Source organism: Labeo rohita, chromosome 11, assembly GCF_022985175.1.
Source record: "Labeo rohita strain BAU-BD-2019 chromosome 11, IGBB_LRoh.1.0, whole genome shotgun sequence".
Lineage (NCBI taxonomy): Eukaryota > Metazoa > Chordata > Actinopteri > Cypriniformes > Cyprinidae > Labeo > Labeo rohita.
The window spans coordinates 15,075,549-15,101,714 of NC_066879.1; the positions used below are offsets into that span (position 1 = coordinate 15,075,549).

Below are 26,166 nucleotides of genomic sequence, written 5' to 3' on the forward strand. Positions count from 1 at the left end.
TCGGCTAGTGTGGATTATTATAATCTGATTTTAAAAAGACCCACAAGCACTTTAAGACAACTAATCGATCAAGGAAAATAAAAACAACCACCGTAGAGGCTTTAGGATGTTTGATCAGTGTTTAATAATACATTTATGAAGCGTTAATCACTTTAAGATCGATAAAATATATTATTTAATATTTTAAATCTAAATACATACAATTTATTTTACATTTAATAAGTAGGTATACAATTTATTATTAATTATATCAATATTGATAAATAACTTTATATTTTTATCTAAATATATACAATTTATGTTCTCAGTGTTTCATAATTCATTATTTAGCTATTAATAATATTCCAGACAACAAAATATTTTTTTTAAATCTAAATATATAACGGTTATATTGATCAATGGTTAATAATTAATTTTAATTTTAGCCTATTAATATTGATAAAACGTATTACTTAATATTTTTGTCTAAATATGCAGAATATATATTTGATCAATGTTTATTAATTAATTAATTAAGTATTACTAATACTATTTTGACAAAATATATTATTAAATGTTTTATTTAAATATATAAAGTGGATATTTAATTTTACTTCATACTTTTTTCTAAATATATGCAATTTATACTTTATAAATTGCATAATATAAATATAAATATAAAATATATTACCAAATACTTTTTCTAAATGTATGCAATTTATACTTTATAAATTGTGTAATAATAAATGAATGAATTAACTAACTACAATAATATTATTTGACACAATATATATATATATATATATATATATATATATATAATTGCTTAACTATTAATAGCTTATTAATATTGATAAAATATATTCATATTTTTTCATCTAAAAAGGTACAATTTATACTTTAGCAATGTTTAATAATTAATTAATTAACTATTAAATAATATTATTTTGACAAAATGTATTATTACTCTTACTAATCTAAATCTATAAAATTGATATTTTATTAACGTTTAATAATTCATTATTTAACTATAATATTCTGTTAATATTGGTAAAATATATTGCTTAATATTTTATCAAAACATATACCATGTGTAGTAATTAATTAAGCAATTAACTAATTAATACACACTGATAAAGTATAAATAAAGTATAAGTGGTATATATTTTGATCAAATATTAAGCAATATATTAATTAATATTAATTAATAATATTATTTTGACAGAATATTTTTTCTAAATATAAAATTTGTATTTTAATAACATTTAATAATTAATTATTTAACTATTAATAATAGCCTATTCATACTGATAAAATATCTTCCTTAACATCTTTATGTAAATATACACAATTTATAATTTTTCAGTGTTTAATAATGAATGAATTTTATTTAAATATTTAATTTTAATAATATATATTTGATAATTATATATAATTACAAATTATTAGTAATTCATTAATTATTAAACACTGATAAAGTATAAGTTGTACATATTTACATATGTAATTTAAATATATAAAATTATTTTTTATTTATACTTAATATTTGTTATTAAATATATACAATTGATATTTAATCAGTGTTTAATAATTAACTACTAATAATATTGTTTAATATTAATAATATTATTATTGATCAAATCTATTATTTAATGTTTTAATTTGTAATGTACATTTTTATTGACTTTTATTATATTTTCATTTAAGAAATACACAAACACACATGCAGTATTTACAAAAATATACAAGATATTGATATTTTGTCCAATATGCTCTCTCTATACACAACCATGCAAAATATATATACGAAATTCGCAAAAATATACAAAATATTGATGCAAAAACCTATATCTCTACATGGGCCAATTGTAATCATTTTCATTTATATATTTAGCATATTTGTTATTATTTGAGTAATATATCTATATTGTAACATCACTTTCTGACTGTAACAAATTAGCATTAACAACAGTTAATAACATAACCAGCTCACTGAATGCAAATGTGTGATTAATTTAATCCCATTAGTCAGAGTTGAAAGGTTCATGACTCTAATATTAATGATCGACAATAAATGTGAAAGTGAGAGCGAGCTCATCAGCAAATGCATAAATCAGTATTGTCCACAGAAACTTTAGGTAAATGAAGGAAGGTGTTGAGGTAATTATTTTCACTTTTGCATGTTGCGGCAGCACAGAGTTTGAGTGTTTACATTTCACCAAATGACTAATGAAAGGAATCAGACATTACACAAACATCTACACCTTAAACCTGCCCTGGCTTGAAGGCTGTTCATAAACACTCTGCACATATGTACAACACACCCAAGGATTGCTGAGGATCATGTGCAATTTCTGCAATTGTTTTTAACAGACAGTCCAAGTATGCAAAATCAAAGTTTTTGGGAATGCAGTCACGGCTGCTACAAATCCTTTCATTCCAGTTAAGTGCCCATGTGAATCCCAAAGTTCTAGAACAGAAACAGGCAGTTCCTCTAATGAGTTTTACCTGTCTGGGAAAAGGTGTTTGTCCAAAATTACATAATTTAATTATACAAATTATACAATTATATAAATTAATATTGTATAGTGTGGGTACTGTGCTAACATATTCTTACATTTATTTTAATAAACCATGCTTAAGTGAAATTAAAAGTTTATATTTCACTTATTTGAAGAACATGGATTAATAACATAAAGGATATTTCTCTAAAACATTCTAAATAATGTTTAAATATAGTAATTAAATGCAAGTACGCCTACTTAATATCCCAAACTGTATGTTTAATTTATTATAAGTTCATTTATTTATTGATAGACACTATTTAGAGGCTATATATTGTAGTTTAGCTTTTAGTCAAGTAAGTTATGTTTGCACAATATGGCAAATTGACATTACTTTGCTAAAAACTGCGTACTGTTAAAAAAACAACGAAAAACTAAAAAATATTTTTATGTAATTTCATGTTTTGTAATGCATATAGGAACATAGAAGACTAAAACCTTTTAGTTTAAAAACCTTAATAAATATCGATAAAGACACCTGAATATCTTAAGACGTCACTCACGTGTCTTCTAATAATACGACAGTTATGGTGCGCCTCCTGCTGGTTTACAATAGACTTGTCTTCTAAGTTTTTTATTTATTTTTATTTTATTTTTTATTTTTTTTTAATTAAACCTTCAAATAACAAACAGGCATTGTTATTTTTCCATTGTTAAACGCATTTAAAAATACATCCAAGCAGCATATAATAAACAAAATAATAAAAATAATAATAATAAATTAAAATTAAAACATTAAAATAATTTTATAACACAAAGTAAATTACATGAAAACATTTTAAATGTTTTATGGATTGAAATAAAATTCTGAAGTCGTTTTTAAATGCTGTAAAACAAAGAGAAACTTTAACAAATCTACATTTGTGTATATAAAACGTTGCTACAATTGCACAAAAATTCTATTTCTTTGTTTTGCATAAAGATACCAGAATTGTCTTCTAAGTATAGTTTTTCTTTCGAGGAATTTACAAATCAGTCCCAACTTATGAATATTAATGATCTAATTAATATTCATGAGGCATCAGCGAGCACCACTAGGCGGCGGTGTGATTTCTCACAGTCTGTGAAGCGCTCTGACATCATCAAGCGAAGAAGAAAATACAGAGCCCACAACGTGAGAGCCATGCCGAAGTCAAAGAGGGACAAGAAAGGTATTCATTTAATGTTTTAGTTTGTTTTATCACGTATTAATATTCAACTTTACACGCTAGACATTAAAATGACTCGAGCTGTAGCTCGGTGTGCTTAAAAAGCGGAACCTGTCAGAAATTTTATACGTGTTTGCGTTTTAAAAGGCACATTACTGAAGTAACATCATGTTTGTTACTTGTTGCTCAGACTTTTGTGTATGTGGTTAAACTGTAGTTCATTTTTGTGCCGATTATTAATGTTATTGAAGTAGCTGGATGTGTTATATTTTGTTAATATTACTTTTAACAGTTTCTTTAACCAAAACATCCAAGAAGGGGTTGGAAGCCAAGCAAAACCTGATTGAAGAGGTTAGTATGACTTTTCATTGCTCTATTAGGTAAAGCTATTAACATTACAAGCATGTACCATGGTAAGACCATGGTAATACCATGGTATTTTTTCAAGTGCTTGTAAATGACAGCAGCACTGGAGCTAAAATGAACTAAACCTGATGATCATGTTCTCCAGCGTGATTTGAGATGCTCCCATTGAAGCTCACGATGCCCTTTAAGACAAGAATATCTGAAAATCTCCTTCACGTCCAGTTTTATTAGTGACATAAAGTGATATTTCCTCCTCTTATTTGCAGGCCCAAATTAATTATGCAATACAATCACAGTTTAATGATCGATTAAAATACCTTTTTTCCATTTCTCTTCCTCTTAGCTGCGAAAATGTGCAGATATCTACAGATACATGTTTGTGTTCTCAGTAGAAAACATGAGAAACAACAAACTGAAAGACATCAGGACGGCCTGGAAACACAGCCGGTACACACACTCTCCACAGTGCTTCAGATTTATTGTTTTTATGCATTCTTGTAGGATTTCTAAGAGATTAAATTTGGTTTTGTGTTTCAGGTTCTTCTTCGGTAAGAACAAAGTCATGATGATCGCGTTGGGTAAAGGACCCACAGACGAATACAAAGATAATCTGCATAAAGTATGTCAGCGCATGTCATTTGTGGTTTAATTGCTGAATTATGAATGAATTTCATCAACTGCACTAACTGGCTAAAACGTGACTGTAACTGATCTGGTTTGTTTTGCAGGTAAGCAAATTTCTCAGAGGTGAAGTAGGTGTTTTGTTCACAAACAAAACAAAAGATGAGGTTCAAGAGTAAGTAATCATTTAAATGATTGTTGAATTCTAATAAAACCCTAATGAATTCATATTTTAATAAACTTTTTCCCACAGATATTTCAGTAACTTTAAAGAGGTGGATTACGCTCGAGCGGGTAACGTAGCCACCATGGCCGTGACGCTGGACGAGGGTCCTCTGGAGCAGTTTCCACACTCAATGGAGCCTCAACTCAGACAGCTGGGCCTCCCCACAGCTCTGAAGAAAGGTAACGCATTACGCCAACAAGTTGTTAAATGAGAGTTTACCCAAAAATACAAAAAAATTACTGAAAATTTGCTCACCCTCAGGCCATCCAAGATGTAGATGAGTTTGTTTCTTCATCAGATTTGGAGAAATGTAGCATTGCATCACTTACTCACTTATGGATCCTTTGCAGTGAATGGGTGCCGTCAGAATGAGAGCTGATAAAAACATCACAATAATCCACAAGTAATCCACACCACTCCAGTCCATCTGTTAACTTCATGTGAAGTGAAAAGCTGCTTGTTTGCAAGAAACAAATCCATCATTAAGATGTTTTTAACTGCTAAATTAGTGTTTTACCTATAATATTGCTTTCCCCAGTGAAAAAAAAGTCTGGTCTGAATCAGGAGAGAAGTATGCACAGATCAAACACCGCTCTAAACAAATATGTGGGTTGATTTTAATGTGACAGACAACAGGAGATGGATTTTTACACTGGAGGAAGAATTACTAGAAGGCTAGAAGAGACTGTTTGATGTTAAAAATGTCTTAATGATGGATTTGTTTCTTACAAACAAGCAGCTTTTTGCTTCACATAATGTTAATTGATGGACTGGAGTGGTGTGGATTATTGTGATGTTTTTATCAGCTGTTTGGACTCTAATTCTGACGGCACCCATTCACTGCATATGTAATGTTACATTTTTCCAAATCTGTTTTGATGAAAAAACAAACTCATTTACATCTTGAATGGCCTGAGGGTGAATAAATCTTCAATTTAACCATAGCTGTATATGAAATTGTATATTTTCATTGTAGGAGAAGTGTATTGTAAAATGCATTGGACAGAAAGTAGGTTCCACTAACATAATGTCAATACATTCGCAGGTGTGGTGACACTGATAAAAGATTTCGAAGTGTGTAAAGAGGGAGACACACTCACACCTGAACAGGCTCGAATTCTGGTGAGTTTGTACCACTAATACACTGCAAAAAATCTTTTCCTTAATGAGTATTTTTAATTCGTACTAACATATGTAGTGTTGCTTCTTAAAAGAATAGACTAAAGAAAAACTATAAAAAATTTAATGAGTCATTTTTAAGTGGATTACTTTAAAACAATGCACTAGTAGATATCACATCTGTGTATTTGGATTCAATGCATTTGGATTCATTGCAAGTTATTTCAGATCGTAAACTAGTTTTGATTTTAATAGGAATTTATTAAATGTTGCGTTATTCTAAAACGCAAAATTTCTGGCCTTTCAGAAACTCTTTGGATTCGAAATGGCGGAATTCAAAATATCAATCAAGTGCATGTGGAATTCTGAATCCGGGGACTTTGTAAAGGTGTCAGAGGGTGAAAGCGATGAGACCAAGAAAGAGGAAACAGATGAAGAATCAGAGGATGAAGGGAGTGATTAAAACCTGCACACAGGCAATGGACTTTGTGAACATTTGTTGTGTTCATCCAACATAAACCCGTAAAACATTTTGAGTGTTCTTTCAGTGAGCTGCATGTTACTATCACAGTCATCTGCACTGTTTTGTTTCTATTGTCAACTACAAATTTCTATAAAAATACTAGGTTTAGTACGACCGTACTGAACAGAGAGAACCAGACTGAGGCTTATTGTTAAACATAAGTTATTTTAGCAAGAAGACAACAAAACGCAGAGATTCATCAAGATCCCTCTTTCGTCTATTTTTATTGCATTCTCATGTAAACATAAGGAAAAATCAACTGTTGGTGAGCTCAGAAAGATGTTTAATTTTGTAATTGTGTTTATTAGGAAGCTGAAGGCATGTCCAACTCAATTTATCACTGTTCACTCACAAAATATGAACTTAGAAAAATAAAGTGATCTCTGTATTAGTTCTTATAAATCAGGCTTCATATTGTAATTTTCTTTAATTGTCATGGGGCGTCTAGCGGAAGTAGTTTGGACACTCGTGGGCTACTAAATCCCAGGCGTGTTTGAAAGCGTCCACGACTTCCTGTTGGAGCGGACCTTCTGCTGCTGCCGTCAGGTTCTCACGCAGCTGCTCCATGCTGGACATCCCGATAATGACCCCGTCACCCAGATCACCCTGTAACCACAGACATCAGCACGTCAGATCTCATTTATTTCTATTGTGCTCCTGCTCCGAAGTCCTGATCTGAATCAAATGATCTGCGAACATGCAGTACTGATCTGAATCAAAAGATTCACAAACCCACTCCGAAGTTCTGATCTGAATGAAATGATTCATGAAGCCACACCAAAGTCCTGATCTAAATCAAATGATTTGTGATCCGTGCTCCGAAGTCCCAATCTGAATCAAATAATTTGCAATCCCACTTCAAAGTCCCGATCTGAATCAAATGATTCACGAACCCTCACCAAAGTCCCGATCTAAATCAAATGATTCATGATCCACACTCTGAAGTCCCAATTTGAATCAAATGATTACGAACCCGCTCCGAAGTCCCTATCTGAATCAATTGATTTGCGAACCCTCTCCGAGATTTCAATCTGAATCAAATGATTTGTGCTCTGAAGTTCTGATCTGAATAAAGTGATTCACAAACCCGCTCAGAGGTTCCAATCTAAATCAAATAATTTGTGCTCTGAAGTTCTGATCTGAATCTAATGATTCACACTCTGAAGTTCTGATCTGAATCAACTGATTCACGCTCTGAAGTTCTGAGCTGACTAAAATGATTCACAAACTCGCTCAGAGGTTCCGATCTAAATCAAATGATTTGCGCTCTGGATTTCTGATCTGAATCAAATGATTCACAATACACGTTTAAGTCCTAACCTTAATCAAATGATTTGCTCTCTGTGCTCCAAAGTTCTGATCTAAATAAAATGATTTGTGACACCAAAGTCTCGATCTGAATCAAATGGTTTGTGAAGTTCTGATTTGAATCAAAAGATTCACGAACCTGCTCCAGATTCCGATCTAAATCAAATGATTCACGATATGCAATCCAAATGCCGCACCTCAAAATAGTGAATTATTTTGCAACACAATGGTTTAACTGATTCAAAGTTATTAAAAGTTCAGTTTCACCCATCACTATACGTGCTTTTTAAAATCATTACATGTCGAAATTGAATGAATGGCTCTTTTATCGTTTTTTTTTTTTTTGCTAGTGAACTGCTTGAAATGAATGATCAAAGCCACGAGTTTGAATCGATCAGAGTGGTTCCAGGCGTAAATGACTCACACAGTTGAATCGGTTTGTCTTTTCCTCTGCTTTTCATGACGTTTACAGGACACTGTCAGTACTATTACCAGCTTAGCTCGTTAGTTTTATTATATTATCTGAGATAAATGAAAAAAGTATGATGTTTACAAATAAAACATAAATATATCCATTCCAAAGATAACATCCAACACCAATCTACGAATATATTCACTTGAGATAACACGTTTACTGCTAACTAGTGAAACACTCCATTAATATGATGAGATGCACCTCAAAATACAATGGAAACATTGTGCATTATGATGGAGTTTGTAGCGTAATTCACTATATTATAATAGTATGTTAATGAGACTAAAATAACATAAAACTTACTTTCAGATGAGAGTGATGGTACATCCAGCGAATAGCAGCTGACGTCAGGCTGGGTTTCTCTGAGCCGTACGCTGCTTCCAGAGCCTTCTGAACGCCATCTATGCCTTGAAAGTGACTCTCCTTCCAGTATCTGAAATATGTGTGTCAAGCCAAAAACATGATTACATTTATGACTTAACGTTCAACTAACTAGATCTGAGTCTGAGGTGACACAGGATTGGAAAAATGAGTGAATATCATGCATGAATTATTCTGAATTTAAAGCACCTGTCTCTGTAAGCACCAGCCCAACTGTTCCCGAAAAATCGACCCGCAGGCTGAGCGCCGTCTTTATCTTCATAATGATATTTCCCAGTGAGAAGCCCACCTGTGAGAGGAGCGGATGCGAGAGTTGCAGAGAAAACAATGTTCTTCTGCTTGACTCTAGGTCTGTTATTCATTATTGTATTGTATTTATCTTTCAATATGGAATGCATTACCTGCCAGGGGATTGTACGCATAGAAACGGATGCCAAAGTATCTCAAACAAGGCAGTAGTTCAGTCTCGACTTGTCGTGTGGTTGCATTATACATGCCCTTCAGAGAAAAAAAAAAACATTAATGCTTGTCAAAACTGGTTTATTCATTTTTAAATATGACTGACATGCATCCATCCATCCATCCACTTACTTGATATACAGTAGGAAGCACCCAGTTGTTGTGTTTGCAGATGCAGTAGATTTCCGCCACTTCCCATGATGCATAGTTTGACAACCCCAGCTCTTTGAATTTGCCCTAAACATCAACAAACAGCTCTGAGTTGCATAATTCTGACAGCTTGTCTAGGTCAGACAGCCATTAACTAATCAGTAACTCACCTGACTGTCAGGCATTTATCAAAGTGCGTGTCTGACGGACAAAGTCTAGAGTTCCGTAGTGTATAGTGATTCACCTCTTTATGCAGCTCATTGCAGGCCTGTAGTGTGTCCCGAATGGGGTTTTGGTGGTCCGGCGCGTGCAGGTAAAACAGGTCCACGCTTTGTGTGCGCAGCCTCTTCAGAGACGTTTCCAGCTGATTTCGGACACTCTCCGGTTTGAGTGTTTTTCCCTCCCAGGGGTTTGCTTTAGTCGCGATTCGAACTGATAAACACAAATGAAATGAAAGATTATAAATATACTCCACTTTAAACTAATGTGATTTAGCGTTATTTTAATATCATTAAGACACTATTATAGTTTTTTGTATTCATATAATTTTCTGATTATAATTTTAGTTCAGTTTTAGTTTGTCATATTATTTGTATTATTTAATGTATTTCTTCTTTATTTATTTTGAAATGTCTATAAAGACTGTAAAGTCAATTTTTATTTTGGCTTTGGTTTAAATGACAAGGAGAAATGTTGCCATTGCAGCTAGCTGAAATAATATGTTTAGTTTTAAAATATATATATATATAAATATATATATATTAACTTCATTTTAGTTCATGCTTAATTTATTATTTTATTATTATTTTTTATTTTAAATGTGTTTTTATATTTTTAAAATATCTATAGAGTTTCCATTAATTTTTATTTTGGCTTAAGTTTTTAGTTATTTTAGTGCTTCAAATCAAACTAAATGAAAAGGAGAAATGTTGCCTTTGCGAAATAAGTTCGTTTTTTTTAAATATATATATTTTATTTTATTTCAATTAATGCTTATTTTAATCTTTCATTATTATTATTTTTTTTCATGTGTTTTTACATTTATTTTTAAATATGTATAGAGCTTCATTTTTATTTTGGTTTTAGTAGTTATTTTAGTACTTCATATGAAGCTAAATGAAAATGAGAAATGTTTAAATGTTAAATGATAATGTTAAAGTTTTATTATTATTTTTAAAATTTTAGTTAATGTCTATAAAGTTTCCATTAATTTTTATTTTTGTTTTTAGTTATTTTGGTACTTCAAATCTAACTAAATGAGAAATTTGCCATCATAACTAGCTAAAATAACAAAATTTAGTTTAGTTTTTTTTTTTTTTTTTTTTTTTTTTTTTTTTAAATAGTTTATATAATTTAGGTTAATGCTTGTATTTATTATTTTTCATGGTTTTAGGTTTAGTTAATGATAACTCTGATGTGATTATGCAAGAAATATGTAACAATCACAAGCATGAGTGAAAATATAATTTATTACTATTATTGTTATCATTATTATTATTATGTACCTCATTATGCATTGCTACTTGTTATTTTAATTGCCTCCAGCAATTAAAATTCTTCTTATTTTTTACGGCTTGACATGCTATTTAATATTATTTGTCACTAAATTAAAATAATAATAATACCTAAAAACTAAACAATATTACATTATAATCAAATATTTAAAATAATAATTATAAATAAAGAATAAATAATTATAACAATAATATGACAATAATCAAATATTAAACAATAATAGATTATAATGACATAATTAAAATAACTAAAATTTTAAATAATAATAAATTCCTAAAAAAGAGGACATCCAAGTATTCAATCCATAACTGCACATTTTATTCACAGGCCTGCTACATTTTACAGAAATAGCACGAGCAGTATGCTAAAGTATACACTGCATACCCTTTGAACTTACGTATAAACATGTTACGTGCAACATCACGTGATCTACCCATTCAGGTCTGTTTGGAAAGAACTCTACCTGTTTTCGGAAGCTGTATGTCTCCAATGATGCTCTCCGCCTGTCCATCATTGTACATGTACGCGGTGTCCACTTCATCGTGGCCGCGCTCTAAGAACACCTGCACCAGCTGCGCGCTCAACTTCGCGTCCGCGCGGCCACCGAACGCCATGGAGCCCAGCAGAGTAACGGGGAGTTTGGACTGAGACATGTTGCGGAGCTGTATAAAGTGTGATGTGTTGAGTCTGCTGAGAAATAAGTGGTGAGCTGCACTCAGGCCTGCTCTGGCAGCGCACTGCATAATAAAGTTCCTGTAACGCAGATAAGTACAACCAGGGCGAAGGACGCGCGTCGACTGAGGGAGCGTCGCGAAAGTGTTGAAATTGTGCGTAAACGTAGAGGTCAGCGAAAAGGAATGCCATTGGTCAGCCAAAGGAGGTGGACATTTAAAGGTTCATAGTTCATGTTTTGTCTCATCAAAATAGCGATGCAGGCTTTCCAAATATTATTTACCATTGTTTTAGGCATATGCAATTCCTTTTGTAACCTGAAGATGTCAGCAGAACACAAATAACACAAATTTTGACTAAACTTTATATGAATGTGTAAGGAAAACCGTATATTTCAAGTGTTTTTCGCTATTTTAATCACCTTTTGGACTTTATTTTAATTATTATTTAGGATTCCAGGTAATATTAAATTTAAGATTTCATTTATCCGTCTTATACAAGTAATTCTGAGTACTTTTCAATAAAATAACAATGTGTTTCCCACGTTTTTCTTCCTGTAAGCGCGGCTATTTGTAAATGTTATGGGCGTGACTTCCGGTCTCATCCGCGTCCAGCTATTTGTAGATGTACAAAAAAGTTTTGCGGCTTGATATTGGCAATTGGCATGTCTTACCATATTATTTTAATGTATTATCTTAATTATGAACACACTGGTTTGCAGTGCAAACAGTTTTACCGTTTACTGCACGTTGTTATTCTTCCATATTTCCTTATAGCTGCTAATGGACCGGAAGTCTCATACTAGCACTGCTACATTTATGATCTTTGATGTCTAACATGACAAAGTTATGGAAAAACTCCTTAATAAATTTATTAAGCAATTTATGACTACAGTATTGGCATACATTGTACAAAAAATGTCTGGAAAGGCATTGCAAATGATCTGTGAAGACCGAAGAATGTTAATGTTTTGTTCCACAGTGTATTTCTTCTAATTCTTTTAAACATTCTTGAAAAGATTTCCACATAATATAACTGGATTGACATGTCCACATGTGTTCAAATACCAGCTGATGTTTTTATAGGTGCGTGTTTTAGTGTGGAACCACATTGGGCTCATGGCAGAGGTGTTGAACCCTGGTTGGCATTGACCTCTAGAGTCGGATCGGTGCTGTTAGGGAATGTTTTCCAGGTTGTGTTACCCCAGAATCCCTGATCCCAGCGCTGACCTTTGGAACCTTCCCCCACGCATACGACCCATTGGCTCTGCTTCAGCTGTGGCTCTGTGACCCCTCGACAGGCCCGTCCTGTAAGAGAATAACTTCTGATGTCACATGGTGAAGGTTCTGGAATATGGGTGATGATTTGCTGTTATTTCAAGTGGAGCCCAAAAAGTCTGAGATCAGTGAAAAGGCTTTTATTTAGACTTTTTTCTAACTTAATAAAATATAGAAAATTAGTATATAAATTATTATAATATATATTATATCTATTATATATTATTTATATATTATATATAGAAAATTAGTATGATGATAATATTTCAAAGCTGTGTGTATAAAAAAAATTATATTACATCACTATTTTACCATTTACTATTTTATTTTACTACATTACTATTTTAGAATAGCTTTTTGAGTTTTGGATATACATCTGTTTTTCTTTTTTACTTCTTGTTTCAGAATGTTTAGAGAACATTAAAAACAAAATTCCCACAATGTTTGCAAAAAAATGAATTATATAAAAAAATAAATAAAAAGGTTGCTTTGAATGCTCAGAGAACATTTGAATATTTTTTTTTAACTTAATGGGAACTAGCAAAAAGTAGAACATATTTTTAAATTATTTTGTTTATTACAAATAAATATAATGATAATTTCAAACATTATCAGTGAAATTTTTATATTACATTAATGTAATTTTAAATACATTTTAGCATAGCTTTTCAAATAACTTAATATTGTGTGAATTCTGAATAGTTAAAATAATTTCATAAAATAAAAAATAGTACTTAAATATGAATATATATTATATTATCAATTATACAATAGACTATGCAATTTATTATATAACAATTTTATTAATTTTATTATTATTACAAACGTAACTTTGGCTAACATTCTGATAAGGTTCTTTCAAAGTTGCAAAGAAATTTGAGTAAAAGTTTATTGTGAAATTTTTATTTTACATTAATATGATTTTAGGTACGTTTTAGAATAGCTTTTTAAATGGCTTAGGATAGTGTAAATATTTAATAATTTAAATACAATAATTGAATAAAAAATTATAAATATATATCTTATATTATTAAATATTATAAATTATATAATAAAACAATAAAAATATTTTATTAAATATAAATAATTTTTATTACAAACAGGTACTTTGGCTAACATTCTAATAAGGTTCTCTCAAAGTTATGAAGAAATATGAGTAAAAGTTGATGTGAAATTTTTATATTACAAAAATATATTTTTAAATACATTTTAGAATAGCTTAGTATAGTGTACATTTTAAATGATTAAAATAAAATAATTGTATTAAATAAAAACATAATATTAAATATGACAAATTATATAATAATATATACAATTTATTATATAACAGTTGTATTAATTTTATTGTAAATAATTTTATTACAAACAGGTAACTGGCTAACATTCTGATAAGGTTCTCAAAGTTATGAAGGAATTTGAGTAAAAGTTGATGTGAAATTTTTATTTTACATTAACACATTTTTTATAATTTTCAAATAGCTGTATAGTGTAAATATTTAATAATTAAAATCAAAATAATTTAAAAATAGTGCTTAAATATATTATTAAATAGTATGAATTATATAATAGCATATACAATTTATTATCTATTAATTGTATTTTAAATAATTCATAAAACATTCGCTCAAGTTGTCAGGTCTAAAAACCTTATACATCGTTCTTTGTACGTTATTACTTATTTCAGAACGTTCAGAGCACATTCAAAAGTAGCGTTCCCATTTTATTATTTATTTGTTATTTATTATTTAAAACTGTACTTGCAGGTTAAATCAACAGTTTTTGTGTGTGTGTGTGTGTGTGTGTGTGTACTCTCAGTCTTGCATACAATCCATCATAGCTCCTTTGCTGGTACATTATCATGTGTTTGTCTGTTCCTCAGTGGTGTGAAAAGTGAGTTCATTACAAAACGACCTTCATTTGACTCTGAAATCTGTCTAATAATCGTTTTCCTTTGCATTAGGCACTTTGAAGTGCTGCGGTAAATCAGGCTGAAGTAACGCGCTTTCCTCTCATTCATAAGTCATCTTGAAGGAGGTCAGGCAGCTCTTTGCTTGTTTCTGTATTTGTCTCGTTCCCCTCAAAGGACATTCCCCTCACTGCTGCTACAGGAAGACAGGGTGTCCTGAGGGCATTTGGATCTCGGTTGGTGTCTGAGGTGGATCTGAGAGTCTTTTTCCTCCTGTCATCTGCTGCTGCGCTTCAGTCCGCGTTAATATGGACGCAGACTAGTTTGTTTTAACCCTTTAAGAGTTATTCAAGTGCAGGGCTCTTTCAAAACAGCGTATGAGGATGGATAAGCTATTTTACCCTTTTTTAATCATTCTAATTCATGGAATTAATGCAGCATCCCGTTCTGGAAGAAATCTGATGGCACACATGTGAGTAACTGTCTTGGGTTTGATTCTAGATTATTATTACAAGTTAGCTTTAAATATCACAATACATCATGTATTTAATGAACGCATTTACGTGCCATGATCGTGCTCATCCAACTTATTTAATTAAAGCAAACTACAAAATTTATTGGTGAACTTGTGAGACGCTGGTTGAGGGTCAGTCCAGGGAACGTTCTCAGAGCAACGTTCAGTAACGTAATAGATCGTTTAAAGTTGTCTGGTTTTAATAGCGTTCTAATAACAAAGACGTTCGTTACACGTCATTAATGGAACGTATTTTGTTCTGAAACATTTTAAACGTTACTAGTTGCCAGCTAACATTCTTAGAACTTTGGCCAACGTTCTAAAACTGTTATTTTGAAAGTTATAAACAAACGTTCTTCCAGTAACGTTAATAGAACGTTTGTTCAAAGTTATCTGGTCTTTAATATTTTTTTTTTTCCTGAAACGTTTTAGTTAAATGCTTAATTGACGGTTTTTTAGGGTTTAAGGTTACTTTGTGTTTCAGAATTTTTAGAGAACATTCAAAAATAACATTGTTTGCAAAATGATAAAATGGAATGGTCTCGTTTTTAAAACGCTTTCTGAGAACATTCAGAAATAACGTTTTGAGTGGTCAACAGAAATAACAGACAGTCTAGTGCCAATAATCCCAGACGTGACAATAATCGCCTGGAGGTTCACTACCTATGAGGATGTAGAACATTTTTACAGAGTGACTAATATGTCAGTCTGGGAACTTAAGCTGTGTAAATCATATGTATCTTGTCATCTGTTAGTGCAGAGATGATTAAAATAATTTATTGGCATTTGCTTCTTATTTTAATGATCGCTATTGCACAATTTTGACATGGTAATTGAATTTTTGACAAAGTAATTGACACTCTTGTTCCGCTGTCAAATTCATCCTTGTTTATTAAAATGACATGGAAGGACTATTGGAAATTCCAGCTGACTAAATGATGAATGTTTATGATGCTTAATATTTGGATTGTTGTGACCTAGTGGTTTAATATCTAGGCTTGTAACCAAAAATGTCAAGACATTTCACCTCTGGTTGCTTCATGAGGACTGAACATGAGGGTTAACTGAAGTGTGTGTGTGTTTTTGTTTTTATCTCCAGGCCAAATGTGTGTGCTGAGCAGGAGGTGAAGCTTGTGGCCCAGATGCAGCCGTGCGTCCAGGCCTTCACGCGGATGGTTAAATCCTGGAAACAGGGATGCCAGGGACAGTCGTGGTGCATGGGCTACGAGAGGAGGTGGGTCTGATATTCACATACCAGAAACACTGAGTACACAAGCATCTTTATGTAAAAATAAACTGGTACATAAAAATCATCTGATACTCTTACTGTTTGTGCAGGATATAGCATGCATATTATGTGTAGTATGCATGCTTTGCATATAAATGTAATTATTTAGAATATTTGTTGAATGTAACAGAAGCACCAACCACAGCTCTTTTTGATTTTTCTGCCAAAAGTGAAGATATTTTTAAGGCAAACCTGGGTTAAATATGTAAAATAAGCATTTTGGTTACATACTACAATGATTTATTGTTGCATACTGTGTCACATACTTTAAAAATAGTATGAAGTATACACCATATGCTGTGCAGTATGTATTTGTTAAAATCCTTACCCCTAATGTAACACAGCAACAGTTTAGCATAGTATTGTTTGAAATGTTTATTGGTGGACAGTTTTACATACTTCAAAATTAGTATGCAGTATACATTATATGCTGTGCAGTATGTATTTGTTCAAACCCTTATCCCTAATGTCATGCAGCAACAGTGTAGTGTGGTACTTAAGAAATGTTTATTGTTGCATACTGTTTCACATACTTTAAAAATAGTATGTAGTATACACTGTATTCTGTGCAGTATGCATTTGTTCAAATCCTTATCCCTATTATCGAGTGACAACAATGTAGTGTAGTCCTTATCCCTAACGACAATGTAGTATAGTACTGTTTCAAATGTTTATTGTTGCACACTATTTAATATACTTTAAAAAATAGTATGTAGTGTACACTGTATGCTGTACATTATTCATTTGTTCAAATCCTTATCCGTTATCGAGTGACAACAATGTAGTGTAGTACTTTAGAAATGTTTTGTACTGTTTTACATACTTTAAAAAATAGTATGCAGTGTACACTATATGCTTTGCAGTATGCATTTGTTAAAATCCTCATTTCCAATGTTATGTGGCAACAGTGTAACATAACATAGTTTCAAATTGTTGCAAACTGATTCACATACTTTAAAAAGTAGTATGCAGTATACGCTATATGCCATGCGGTATGCATTTGTTCAAATACTTATCCTTAATGTCATGTGGCAACAATGTAGCGTAGAATTATGTAAAATGTTTATTAGAAATGAATTTATTTAGAAATGATTGTTGTTGCATAATGTTTCACATACTTTAAAAATTGTATGCAGTGTACACTATATTCTTTGCAGTATGCATTTGTTCAAATCCTCATTCCCAATGTTATGTGGCAACAAGTGTAGCATTGTTTCAAATTGGTGCAGACTGTTTCACATACTTAAACTAGTATGCAGTGTACACTATATGCTGTGGAGTATGGATTTGTTCAAATTCTTATCCCTAATGTTATGCGCCAACGATGTAGCATAGCATTGTTTCAAATTATTGCATATTGTTTCACATACTTAAAAAAATTGTATGCAGTGTACACTATAACTATTTGTTTAAATGCTTATCCCTAATGTCATGTGACAACAATGTAGTGTAATACTTTAGAAATGTTTATTGTTGCATACTGTTTCACATATTTAAAAATAGCATGCAGTGTACACTATGCTTGTAGTATGCATTTGTTAAATCCTTATCCCTAATGTTATGCGGCAACAGTGTAGCATAGCATTGTTTCAAATTGTTTCACATACTTTAAAAAATAGTATGTATGTAACAAATGTATATTGCACAGCGTTTAGTGTATACTGCATACACTAAATGCTGTGCAATATACATTTGTTCAAATCTTTACCCATAATGCCAGCAACAATGTAGCGCAGTTGCATACTGATTCACATACTTATGCTTTGCAGTATGCGTTTGTTCAAATGCTTATCCCTAATGTTATGTGACAACAATGTAGCGTAGTACTCGAAAAATGTTTATTGTTGCATACTGTTTCAAATTGTTGCACATTGTTTCACATCCTTAAAAAACAGTGTGCAGTATACACTAAATGCTGTGCAGTATGCCCTTGTTCAAATCCTTATCCATAATGTCATGTGGCAACAATGTTGCGTAGTTGCATACTTTAAAAATACTTTAAAAATTAAGCAGTATACACTATATGCTGTGCAGTATGCATTTGTTAAATCCTTATCCCTAATGTTATGTGGCAACAGTGTAGCATAGCATTGTTTCAAATTGTTTCACATACTTTAAAAAATAGTATGTATGTAACAAATGTATATTGCACAGCATTTAGTGTATACTGCATACACTAAATGCTGTGCAATATACATTTGTTCAAATCTTTACCCATAATGCCATTCGGCAACAATGTAGCGCAGTTGCATACTGATTCACATACTTATGCTTTGCAGTATGCATTTGTTCAAATGCGTATCCCTAATGTTATGTGACAACAATGTAGCGTAGTACTCGAAAAATGTTTATTGTTGCATACTGTTTCAAATTGTTGCACATTGTTTCACATCCTTAAAAAATAGTGTGCAGTATACACTAAATGCTGTGCAGTATGCACTTGTTCAAATCCTTATCCATAATGTCATGTGGCAACAATGTTGCGTAGTTGCATACTTTAAAAATACTTTAAAAATTAAGCAGTATACACTATATGCTGTGCAGTATGCATTTGTTCAAATCCCTGTCCTTAAACTGCAATAGCAATGGTGATGCTAACCCTAACTAGTGTGGCTAACTAGTTGTGCGCTCCACACTATTCCCTTCTGAAACATCAAAAAAGGCTATTTTGCTATCTTTGTTCTCTAATCAGTCACTTTTAAGTGTAAGGTGTAGTTACGCTTTTGACGAAAGCAGCAATTTGACTGGCATCTCCAGAGGGTCTCGCATACCTACTAGAAAGAAGGCAAACGCCCTGTGCTCACGCTGTGACACCCCTCCCCTCGCAGCGGCTCATTTTCCTCCGTATACTTAGCATGTGAGAGACCCGGGCCCTGCAATTAGGTGCTATAAACAAAGGGCGCAGGGTTACGACTCTGGAGCCGAGATGCAGGACTGTAAACTACAGGGAGCGGGAAACTCTGGATCTCACATTCACAGAAAGCATCATTAAAGGGTGAATAAGAAAGAAGAGTTGATGATTATAGGGTTTGTGTTTTTACACATCGGAGCTCATCCACAAACATTAGTCATGACCTGATCTCTCATTCACTGACTAACCACAAACACACACCGAAAGGCCTATAATAGCTCACACAGAAAACGAAGTTAAATGCTAAAAGCAGCTGATGACAGACTTGCTTGTGTACTCATAAAGAAAGTTTACAGGTCTTAATGTTTACCTGTTGGCTAAATGGAAAAACAAATTAAAAACCATCCATAGTCTTAATTTTCTATCTTTCTTTATTTGTTTTTTAAAGACTGTTTTTTTTGTGTGTGTGTACAACAAATACTTTCATGCTATTCAATATACATTTTCTTTTTTACTAAAAAAAAAAGAAAAAACTAGTTGTTGCTGTGCCTTTTTTTTTTTTTTAAACCTGCACATTACTGTTATGATAAAGTTTACAAGTAACAACAGACCTCAAACTGTTAAATTCAATTGCTATTTATTTTTAGATAAAATATTTAACACTTAAATACAAAATTGTATGCAAACATGTAAACTGCCCATACAGCAGCTTTTTTTTTTAACAGTTTTTGAATGTAATTAAAACATTTCCTTTTGTTGTATTCGCAATTACGGTAGTTTTGATTAGCAGTCGGGCTGGTTTTGTGTCGCAGACCTGTGAATAGACAAACCGATTCAGTTGAGTGAGTCATTTACGCTGGAACATCTCTGACTGATTTAAACGTGACTTTGATCATTCAGTTCAAGTAGTTCACTGGGGGAAAAAAAAAAAAAACATAAAAATTTTCGAACTTCGATACATTGCTTGTCACTTGATTCAGATCTGGATTTTGGAATGCGGATTGCGAATCATTTGATTCACATCATTTGATTCAGAACGGTACTTCAAAGTGTGTATGGCAATTCGTTTGATTTAGATTGGGGCTTTGGAGCAGGTTCACGAATCATTTAATCAATTGAATTAATCACGATCCGTGCTCCGAAGTCCTCAAAGATTTGAATCGAACGATTTGCAAACCATCATTTCAGATCAGAACTTCGAAGTGAGTATCACGAGTCATTAGATTTAGTTCGGAACTTCGGAGCAGGTTAGCAAATCTTTTGATTCAGATCGGAACTTCAGGGCGGGGTCGCGAATCATTTTGTTATTTGAATGATTCATGGTCCGCGCTCCGAAGTCCTGATCTGAAATGATGGTTTGCAAATCATTATTCAGATCGGGACTACAGAGTGTGGATTGCAAATCATTTGATTCAAATTGGGATTCAATGCGGGTTCGTGAATCATTTGATTCAGATTGAGACTTCAGATTGTGGATCATGATTCATTTGACTCAGATCGGGACTTCGGAGTGCGTATCGCTAATCTTTTTTCTGATTTCAGATTTTTTAAAAATGAAACAGTACTAAACATCAAATCATTAATGCAGTACAAAACAATTAAAAGAGAAGGAAAGAAAGAATACACAAATACAAATCTCTTATTAACCTTGACTTTATTATAGTAAAAGTGTGGTAACCTAAGCTTTTTGTGAAATCTGGATCTTCATACTTAAGGAGACAACAGTAAGTTGGTCATCGCTTGTAGAAAGATTTTTTCCCTTTTTCACCTTTTCCCTCACAGGACAGCTTACTACACTGCATACAGACAGGTGTATCGACAGGAACACCAGACAGTTTACAAATGCTGCCCAGGATGGTCACAGCTCAACGGGGAGGCCGGGTGCCTGTATCGTAAGTCTCCTTTAAATGCAATTTGGTACCAAATCACAGTCTTTTTTATAAAATGCACTTGTATTAAGCATATGTCTTTGAGCATCCATGACAGAAATCTGTATTTATGATCATTTTGAGGCCGTTTTTGGACCGTAAATTCCTGATTATGTTGCTGTTGAGGCTTTTAGAGGTACAGGTGGCGTTGGTCATAGTGATTCAGAGTTTTATTACTTACAGTGGTGTAAATGTGTTCAGATGATAGATTAGAGAGTGCTTAAACTTTAACATGAAGGTCCATGTATTTTTTTCTGCATGTTCGCAGCTGTTAAACCATGAAAAGGAACCAGTCAAGCATTCCACTGTCCGCTTTTATAACCAAAGGACCGTGGAATTAGGAAATTAGTGTCAAAATTTGCTCTAATCCTCTTGCTTGTGGATTCTGTGTAGTTTTATGGATTAGACTAGAGTCAATGCATTATTGTGATTTACCACGGTACAGACCGGAAAGATATTTTGCAGTAAAGCATCACTGTTTCCACTAAAATATGAAGCAGCACAAGTGTTTTCAACATTAATAATAATATAAATGTTGCTTGAGAAGCAAATCAGCATATTAGAATGGTTTCTGAAGGATCATGTGACACTGAAGACTGGAGTAATGATGCTGAAAATTCAGCTTTGCATCACCAGAATAAATTACATTTTAAAATATATTTACATAGAAAACACTTATTTTAAATTATAGTAATAATTCACAATTTTTAAATGCATTTTTGATCAAATAAATGCAGCCTTGGTAAGCAGTAAAGACTTTCAAAAACATTGAAAAACTCTTACAGACCACAAACGTCCAATAAGTTTAAGCGATTTTTGCCTGTTTTATTGCATGCCAGGTGAAAATAAGCCTGTTTTGTACATTAATAGCACACTTTTCCTTAAAGCTGCATGATTTGAGGCATCATCATGTGACACAAATGATATGGGATGAGTCGCACACCACATTTTAATACTTGGGGCTAGTGGTTGATTCTAATAGCCATGCTTGCCTCAGCAACAAAGGCCTGATCTCACTTTGTCTGAATTTGTTTTACTTTCTAAAGCAAAAAGTCCCGGTCAGTAATTGGATTTCGGCAGCTCGTCCCGCCTGCTGTCTGGTCTGGGTGGGGTCTTGTCATTTTCATTGTTCTGATAACAAGAGAGCTGCTCTGATAGTTTGGTGGCGAGAGACTCCGGTTTTTTTCTTTCGGAGGAGTTTAGCTATGCCTAAATGGACAAGATGGGAATCCTTTGATAGGATTTTATTGGACTGTTGTAGTCTGCATACTTCCACAACACCCCTGATGAAGAGTAGCCTAGCTGAGGACCCTTTTTAGGCCTTGATATACTCACAAAAAGAAGTTTAAATTGAATATATTGTGTTCTATTTGAATTTATTTTAAAATGTAATTTATTCCTGTGATCAAAGCTGAATTTTCAGCATCATTACTCCAGTCTTCAGTGTCACATGATCCTTCACAAATCATTCTAATATGCTGATTTGCTGTTTAAGAAACATTTATTCTTCTTATTATTTATTATTATTATTATTATTATCAATATTTAAAACAGTTGAGTACATTTTTGATGAATAGATGATCCAAAGATCAGCATTTATCTGAAATAAAATGCTTTTGTAACATTATACGCTATACCATTCAAAAACTTAGAGTCTGCATAATTTTTGGAAAAGAAATTTATAGAAATGAATACTTTTATTTAGCAAGGATGCTTTAAATTGATCAAAAGTGATGATAAAGGCATTTATAGTGTTACGGAAGATTTCTATTTCAGATAAATGCTGTTCTTCTGAACTTTCTATTCATAAAAGAAACTAAAAAAAAACAAACTTAAAAATCTTACTGTTCAAAAACATTTTACTGGTAGTGTAATGATATACAGTAAATACTAATATTTAATAATGTCTATTTTAAAAAAATTGAGCTTAATAAAATATTTAAGTATTTATATAAATTTTATAAATTATATTTATGATAATATTTAGCCTAATAAAATATTAAAATAGTTATATAAATATTATAAATTATATTTATGCTCATATTTACCTTAATAAAATATTTCAATATTTATATAAATATTGTAAATTCTATTAATTATCAAGTATTAAATTAGTACAATATTTAATTTAAATAATTATAAGTAATTAAAATCATTTAAATCCTTAATTCCAGAAGTTTTAATAACTGAATGTTCTTCAGAGTTTACACTTCGTGTTACCAGTGAATTTAGAAGTTGTTTTAAACTCCAAATGAACTTTGTTTGAACCTGATTTTGTGTAAAATGGCGTCATACCAGTTTATTCTTCGATTTTGCTCTAGTGAGAGTAGACGGCATATTTAATTTGACATGCATGAATATAAAGTTGTGAGGCAGAAATACAGGCTAGAAGTTTCAGTAACTAAATTTTCTTATGGGTTTACACTTTTTATTACCATATAAATTTACAAAGGTTAAATTAGCTTAATAAAATATTTAAATATTAAAAAATAAGAAAAATATATACACACACATACAATAATATGTAAATATATATATTACTATATATAAGATGTATATATACTAACAACACAGAGCTGCAATTGAAATAATTTTAATTAAATATTACATATTTTTTCATAATATTTTACAATTGTGGTAATATTTGATTAAAAAAAATTATCATTCAAATTATTACATTTCATAATTCCAGAAGTTTCAACAACTGAATGTTTTTCATGGTTTACACTTACTACTACCAATGAATTTAGAGAAATATTTGTATTTAATTTAATATATATTTTTGTATTTATATAATAATATTTATATTTATATACATATTTAATATTTATATAAATATTATAAATTATATTTATGTTTATTTAAAATCATTATTAATAATTAAAATGCTTAATTCCATAAGTTTCATTAAGTTGATGTTCTTTAGAGTTTAAACTTTTTGTTTCTCTTGAATTTCAAAAAGTTACCTTTGGCAGTTTAAATTGGCTTAATGGAATATTTAAATATTTAAATTAGCAAATTCTGCAATGTAAATACTTTTAATTAAATATTTATATATTTATATAATTATTTAAACATTATTTAGATTTATGGTAATATTTATTTAAAATAATTATAATTCAAATGATTAAATTTCAAATTATTATTCCATTTCATATTTAATTTTATTACAAATTATCATAATTCCGGAAGTTTCAGTAACCGAAGTGTAAACCAGGTTAATTTGGAGAAAGAATTTGGAATGGCAATTTAAATTAGCTTAATAAAATATTCATGTAAATATTATAAATTCTATTTATGACAATATTTAATTAAAATAAGTATAAATTAATTCCAGAAGTCTCTATAACTGGATGTTTTTCAGGGTTTACACTTCAAGATTTCATGATAGTTCAAAGGTGTTTAACAAATGAAGTAAACTTTTCCAGTAAGTTAACTTTGGCAAGCTGTTTTAAACTCCAAATGAACTTCGTTTGTCCCTGATTTTGTTTAAAATGGCATCACAGTTCCATTTCCAGTAGACGCCATATTTCATTTGACAAGCATGAATATGAAGCAGAAATGCAGTCTGTACAATAGCTTGTACTGTCTAAAAGCCTTAGCTTGAGTTTTATTTTTAATGTTTTGTCGTCTTGATGATCCTCATGTTCATTGTCAGATCAAGCCTGGCGTCTGTCCTGACTGAGATCCGCTGGGTGTGTTGTTCTCTTTTGGATGAAGTGACTCTTTGGTTTCCAGAAGTGTTTTTTTGAGTTCCTTTTCTCAAATCAAGTTAATCAAGTTAACATCCACGGATTGTTTTTATCCCGGGCTCTTGGCGGCTCAAGCGCTCTCGTGCCAGAATGACTGACAGTTGCATAACAGTTTATCCCGCAAGTTGTGATTTTCTCTGAGGTCTCATTACGAGAGCCAACACGATCCTCAAAGACCCCTTTGTCTGTCCGAGAAGGTGAAACTACTCATTATACCTGCAAGATTCAGGCCTCGTCCCTGATTCGGCTTTGGTTTGTTTTCAAACACGCTCCGCATGCATTCCTGTACACCGCTTAATGTCTTTTCCTCTTCTGCGTCGGTATCTGTTGTCATTAAACCGCACGCTCGGCTTTTATCTCTGCAACTTGAGACCTGGAAGCACTTAAAGAAATGGGACGAACTAATCACTTCTTTTTCTGAGCCGCTGAACAAGGACAAAAAAGGACCAGAAATCCCCCGTCTGACTGGCACACGTACAGAACGTCTGTCTTCACAACCTTTTCGTTTGGCGTGTTTCACTGGCCGGCTGGGACGGACAATCGAGAGGTTGTTAGATTCGTAGCAGCAGTAAAGTGTGTGGCAGTAAAGGCCGTTTGGATCTTGTTGAGGGGTTGAAAGGTCGTCTCTGAGGTGTTGCCGTCATTCACTGATCTGCTTTATACAATAAAAGGAAGCATGCAGTGCTTTTTTTTTTTTTTCGCTTTGTCCCTAATTAGTCTAATGTAGTCGTTCTCGACCTTTTGACTTTCAGGCCCCCCATCATCCAAGACAATATTTGAGGGCCTGCTCATTTTTAAACTTTTTAATTTACTAGCTGCAGTTTAAATAATTTCATAAAATATTTAAATATTTATATAAATATTTTGAGTTATATTTATAATATTTATTTAAAATAATATAATAATTCAAATAATCACATTTTATAATTCCAGCAGTTTCTTTAGGGTTTACGCTTTTTATTACCAGTGAATTTAGAGAAATTGTCATAGGAGTGGCAATTTAAAATAGCTTAATTAAATATTTAGCTATCTATAATAGTTACATTTAAATTTAATTATTTAAATAATTAATAATAAATGATTAAATAATTAATGAATAATTATGAATAATTCAAATAATTAAATTCTGTAATTACAGAAGTTT

At 31.7% G+C, this 26,166-nt stretch overlaps 3 protein-coding genes across 3 annotated transcripts in view; 2 read left to right on the forward strand and 1 right to left on the reverse strand.

Annotated features, from left to right (window-relative positions):
• The first annotated feature begins 3,573 nt into the window (after nucleotides 1-3,573).
• On the forward strand, nucleotides 3,574-6,948 carry mrto4 (MRT4 homolog, ribosome maturation factor). The gene is made up of 8 exons (XM_051123170.1): nucleotides 3,574-3,694; nucleotides 3,984-4,042; nucleotides 4,401-4,504; nucleotides 4,595-4,676; nucleotides 4,786-4,853; nucleotides 4,932-5,083; nucleotides 5,950-6,026; nucleotides 6,331-6,948. Exons 1-8 carry the CDS (start codon nucleotides 3,667-3,669, stop codon nucleotides 6,484-6,486), a joined length of 726 nt encoding a protein of 241 aa, XP_050979127.1. The 5' UTR covers nucleotides 3,574-3,666; the 3' UTR covers nucleotides 6,487-6,948.
• Nucleotides 6,742-11,649, reverse strand: akr7a3 (aldo-keto reductase family 7, member A3 (aflatoxin aldehyde reductase)). Its single transcript, XM_051123169.1, has 7 exons — nucleotides 11,298-11,649; nucleotides 9,564-9,751; nucleotides 9,302-9,406; nucleotides 9,112-9,208; nucleotides 8,900-8,999; nucleotides 8,633-8,762; nucleotides 6,742-7,152 (listed from the first exon to the last, which is right to left on the reverse strand). The coding sequence occupies exons 1-7, from the start codon at nucleotides 11,575-11,577 to the stop codon at nucleotides 6,991-6,993; spliced, it is 1,062 nt and encodes a 353-aa protein (XP_050979126.1). The 5' UTR covers nucleotides 11,578-11,649; the 3' UTR covers nucleotides 6,742-6,990.
• A 2,956-nt stretch (nucleotides 11,650-14,605) lies between these two features.
• The window catches only part of megf6b (multiple EGF-like-domains 6b), an 86,681-nt gene continuing 75,120 nt past the window's right edge, over nucleotides 14,606-26,166 (forward strand). The window contains exons 1-4 of the mRNA XM_051123159.1: nucleotides 14,606-14,673; nucleotides 14,744-15,161; nucleotides 16,303-16,437; nucleotides 21,125-21,234. Of these exons, the coding sequence (XP_050979116.1) occupies nucleotides 15,067-15,161; nucleotides 16,303-16,437; nucleotides 21,125-21,234 (340 nt within the window). The 5' untranslated portion in view covers nucleotides 14,606-14,673; nucleotides 14,744-15,066. The remainder of the gene's footprint in view (nucleotides 14,674-14,743; nucleotides 15,162-16,302; nucleotides 16,438-21,124; nucleotides 21,235-26,166) is intronic.

Excerpts from the sequence above, each read along its gene's own strand:
- mrto4 (XM_051123170.1), top strand. The coding sequence starts at position 3,667 with ATGCCGAAGTCAAAGAGGGACAAGAAAG. Across the intron at positions 4,677-4,785 it reads ACAAAGATAATCTGCATAAA|GTAAGCAAATTTCTCAGAGG; the intron begins GTATGTCAGCGC and ends TTTGTTTTGCAG. Across the intron at positions 4,854-4,931 it reads ACAAAAGATGAGGTTCAAGA|ATATTTCAGTAACTTTAAAG; the intron begins GTAAGTAATCAT and ends TTTTTCCCACAG.
- akr7a3 (XM_051123169.1), bottom strand. The coding sequence starts at position 11,577 with ATGCAGTGCGCTGCCAGAGCAGGCCTGAGTGCAGCTCACCACTTATTT. Across the intron at positions 9,407-9,563 it reads GCAATGAGCTGCATAAAGAG|GGCAAATTCAAAGAGCTGGG; the intron begins GTGAATCACTAT and ends GTTGATGTTTAG. Across the intron at positions 7,153-8,632 it reads ACCATCACTCTCATCTGAAA|GGTGATCTGGGTGACGGGGT; the intron begins GTAAGTTTTATG and ends CTGTGGTTACAG.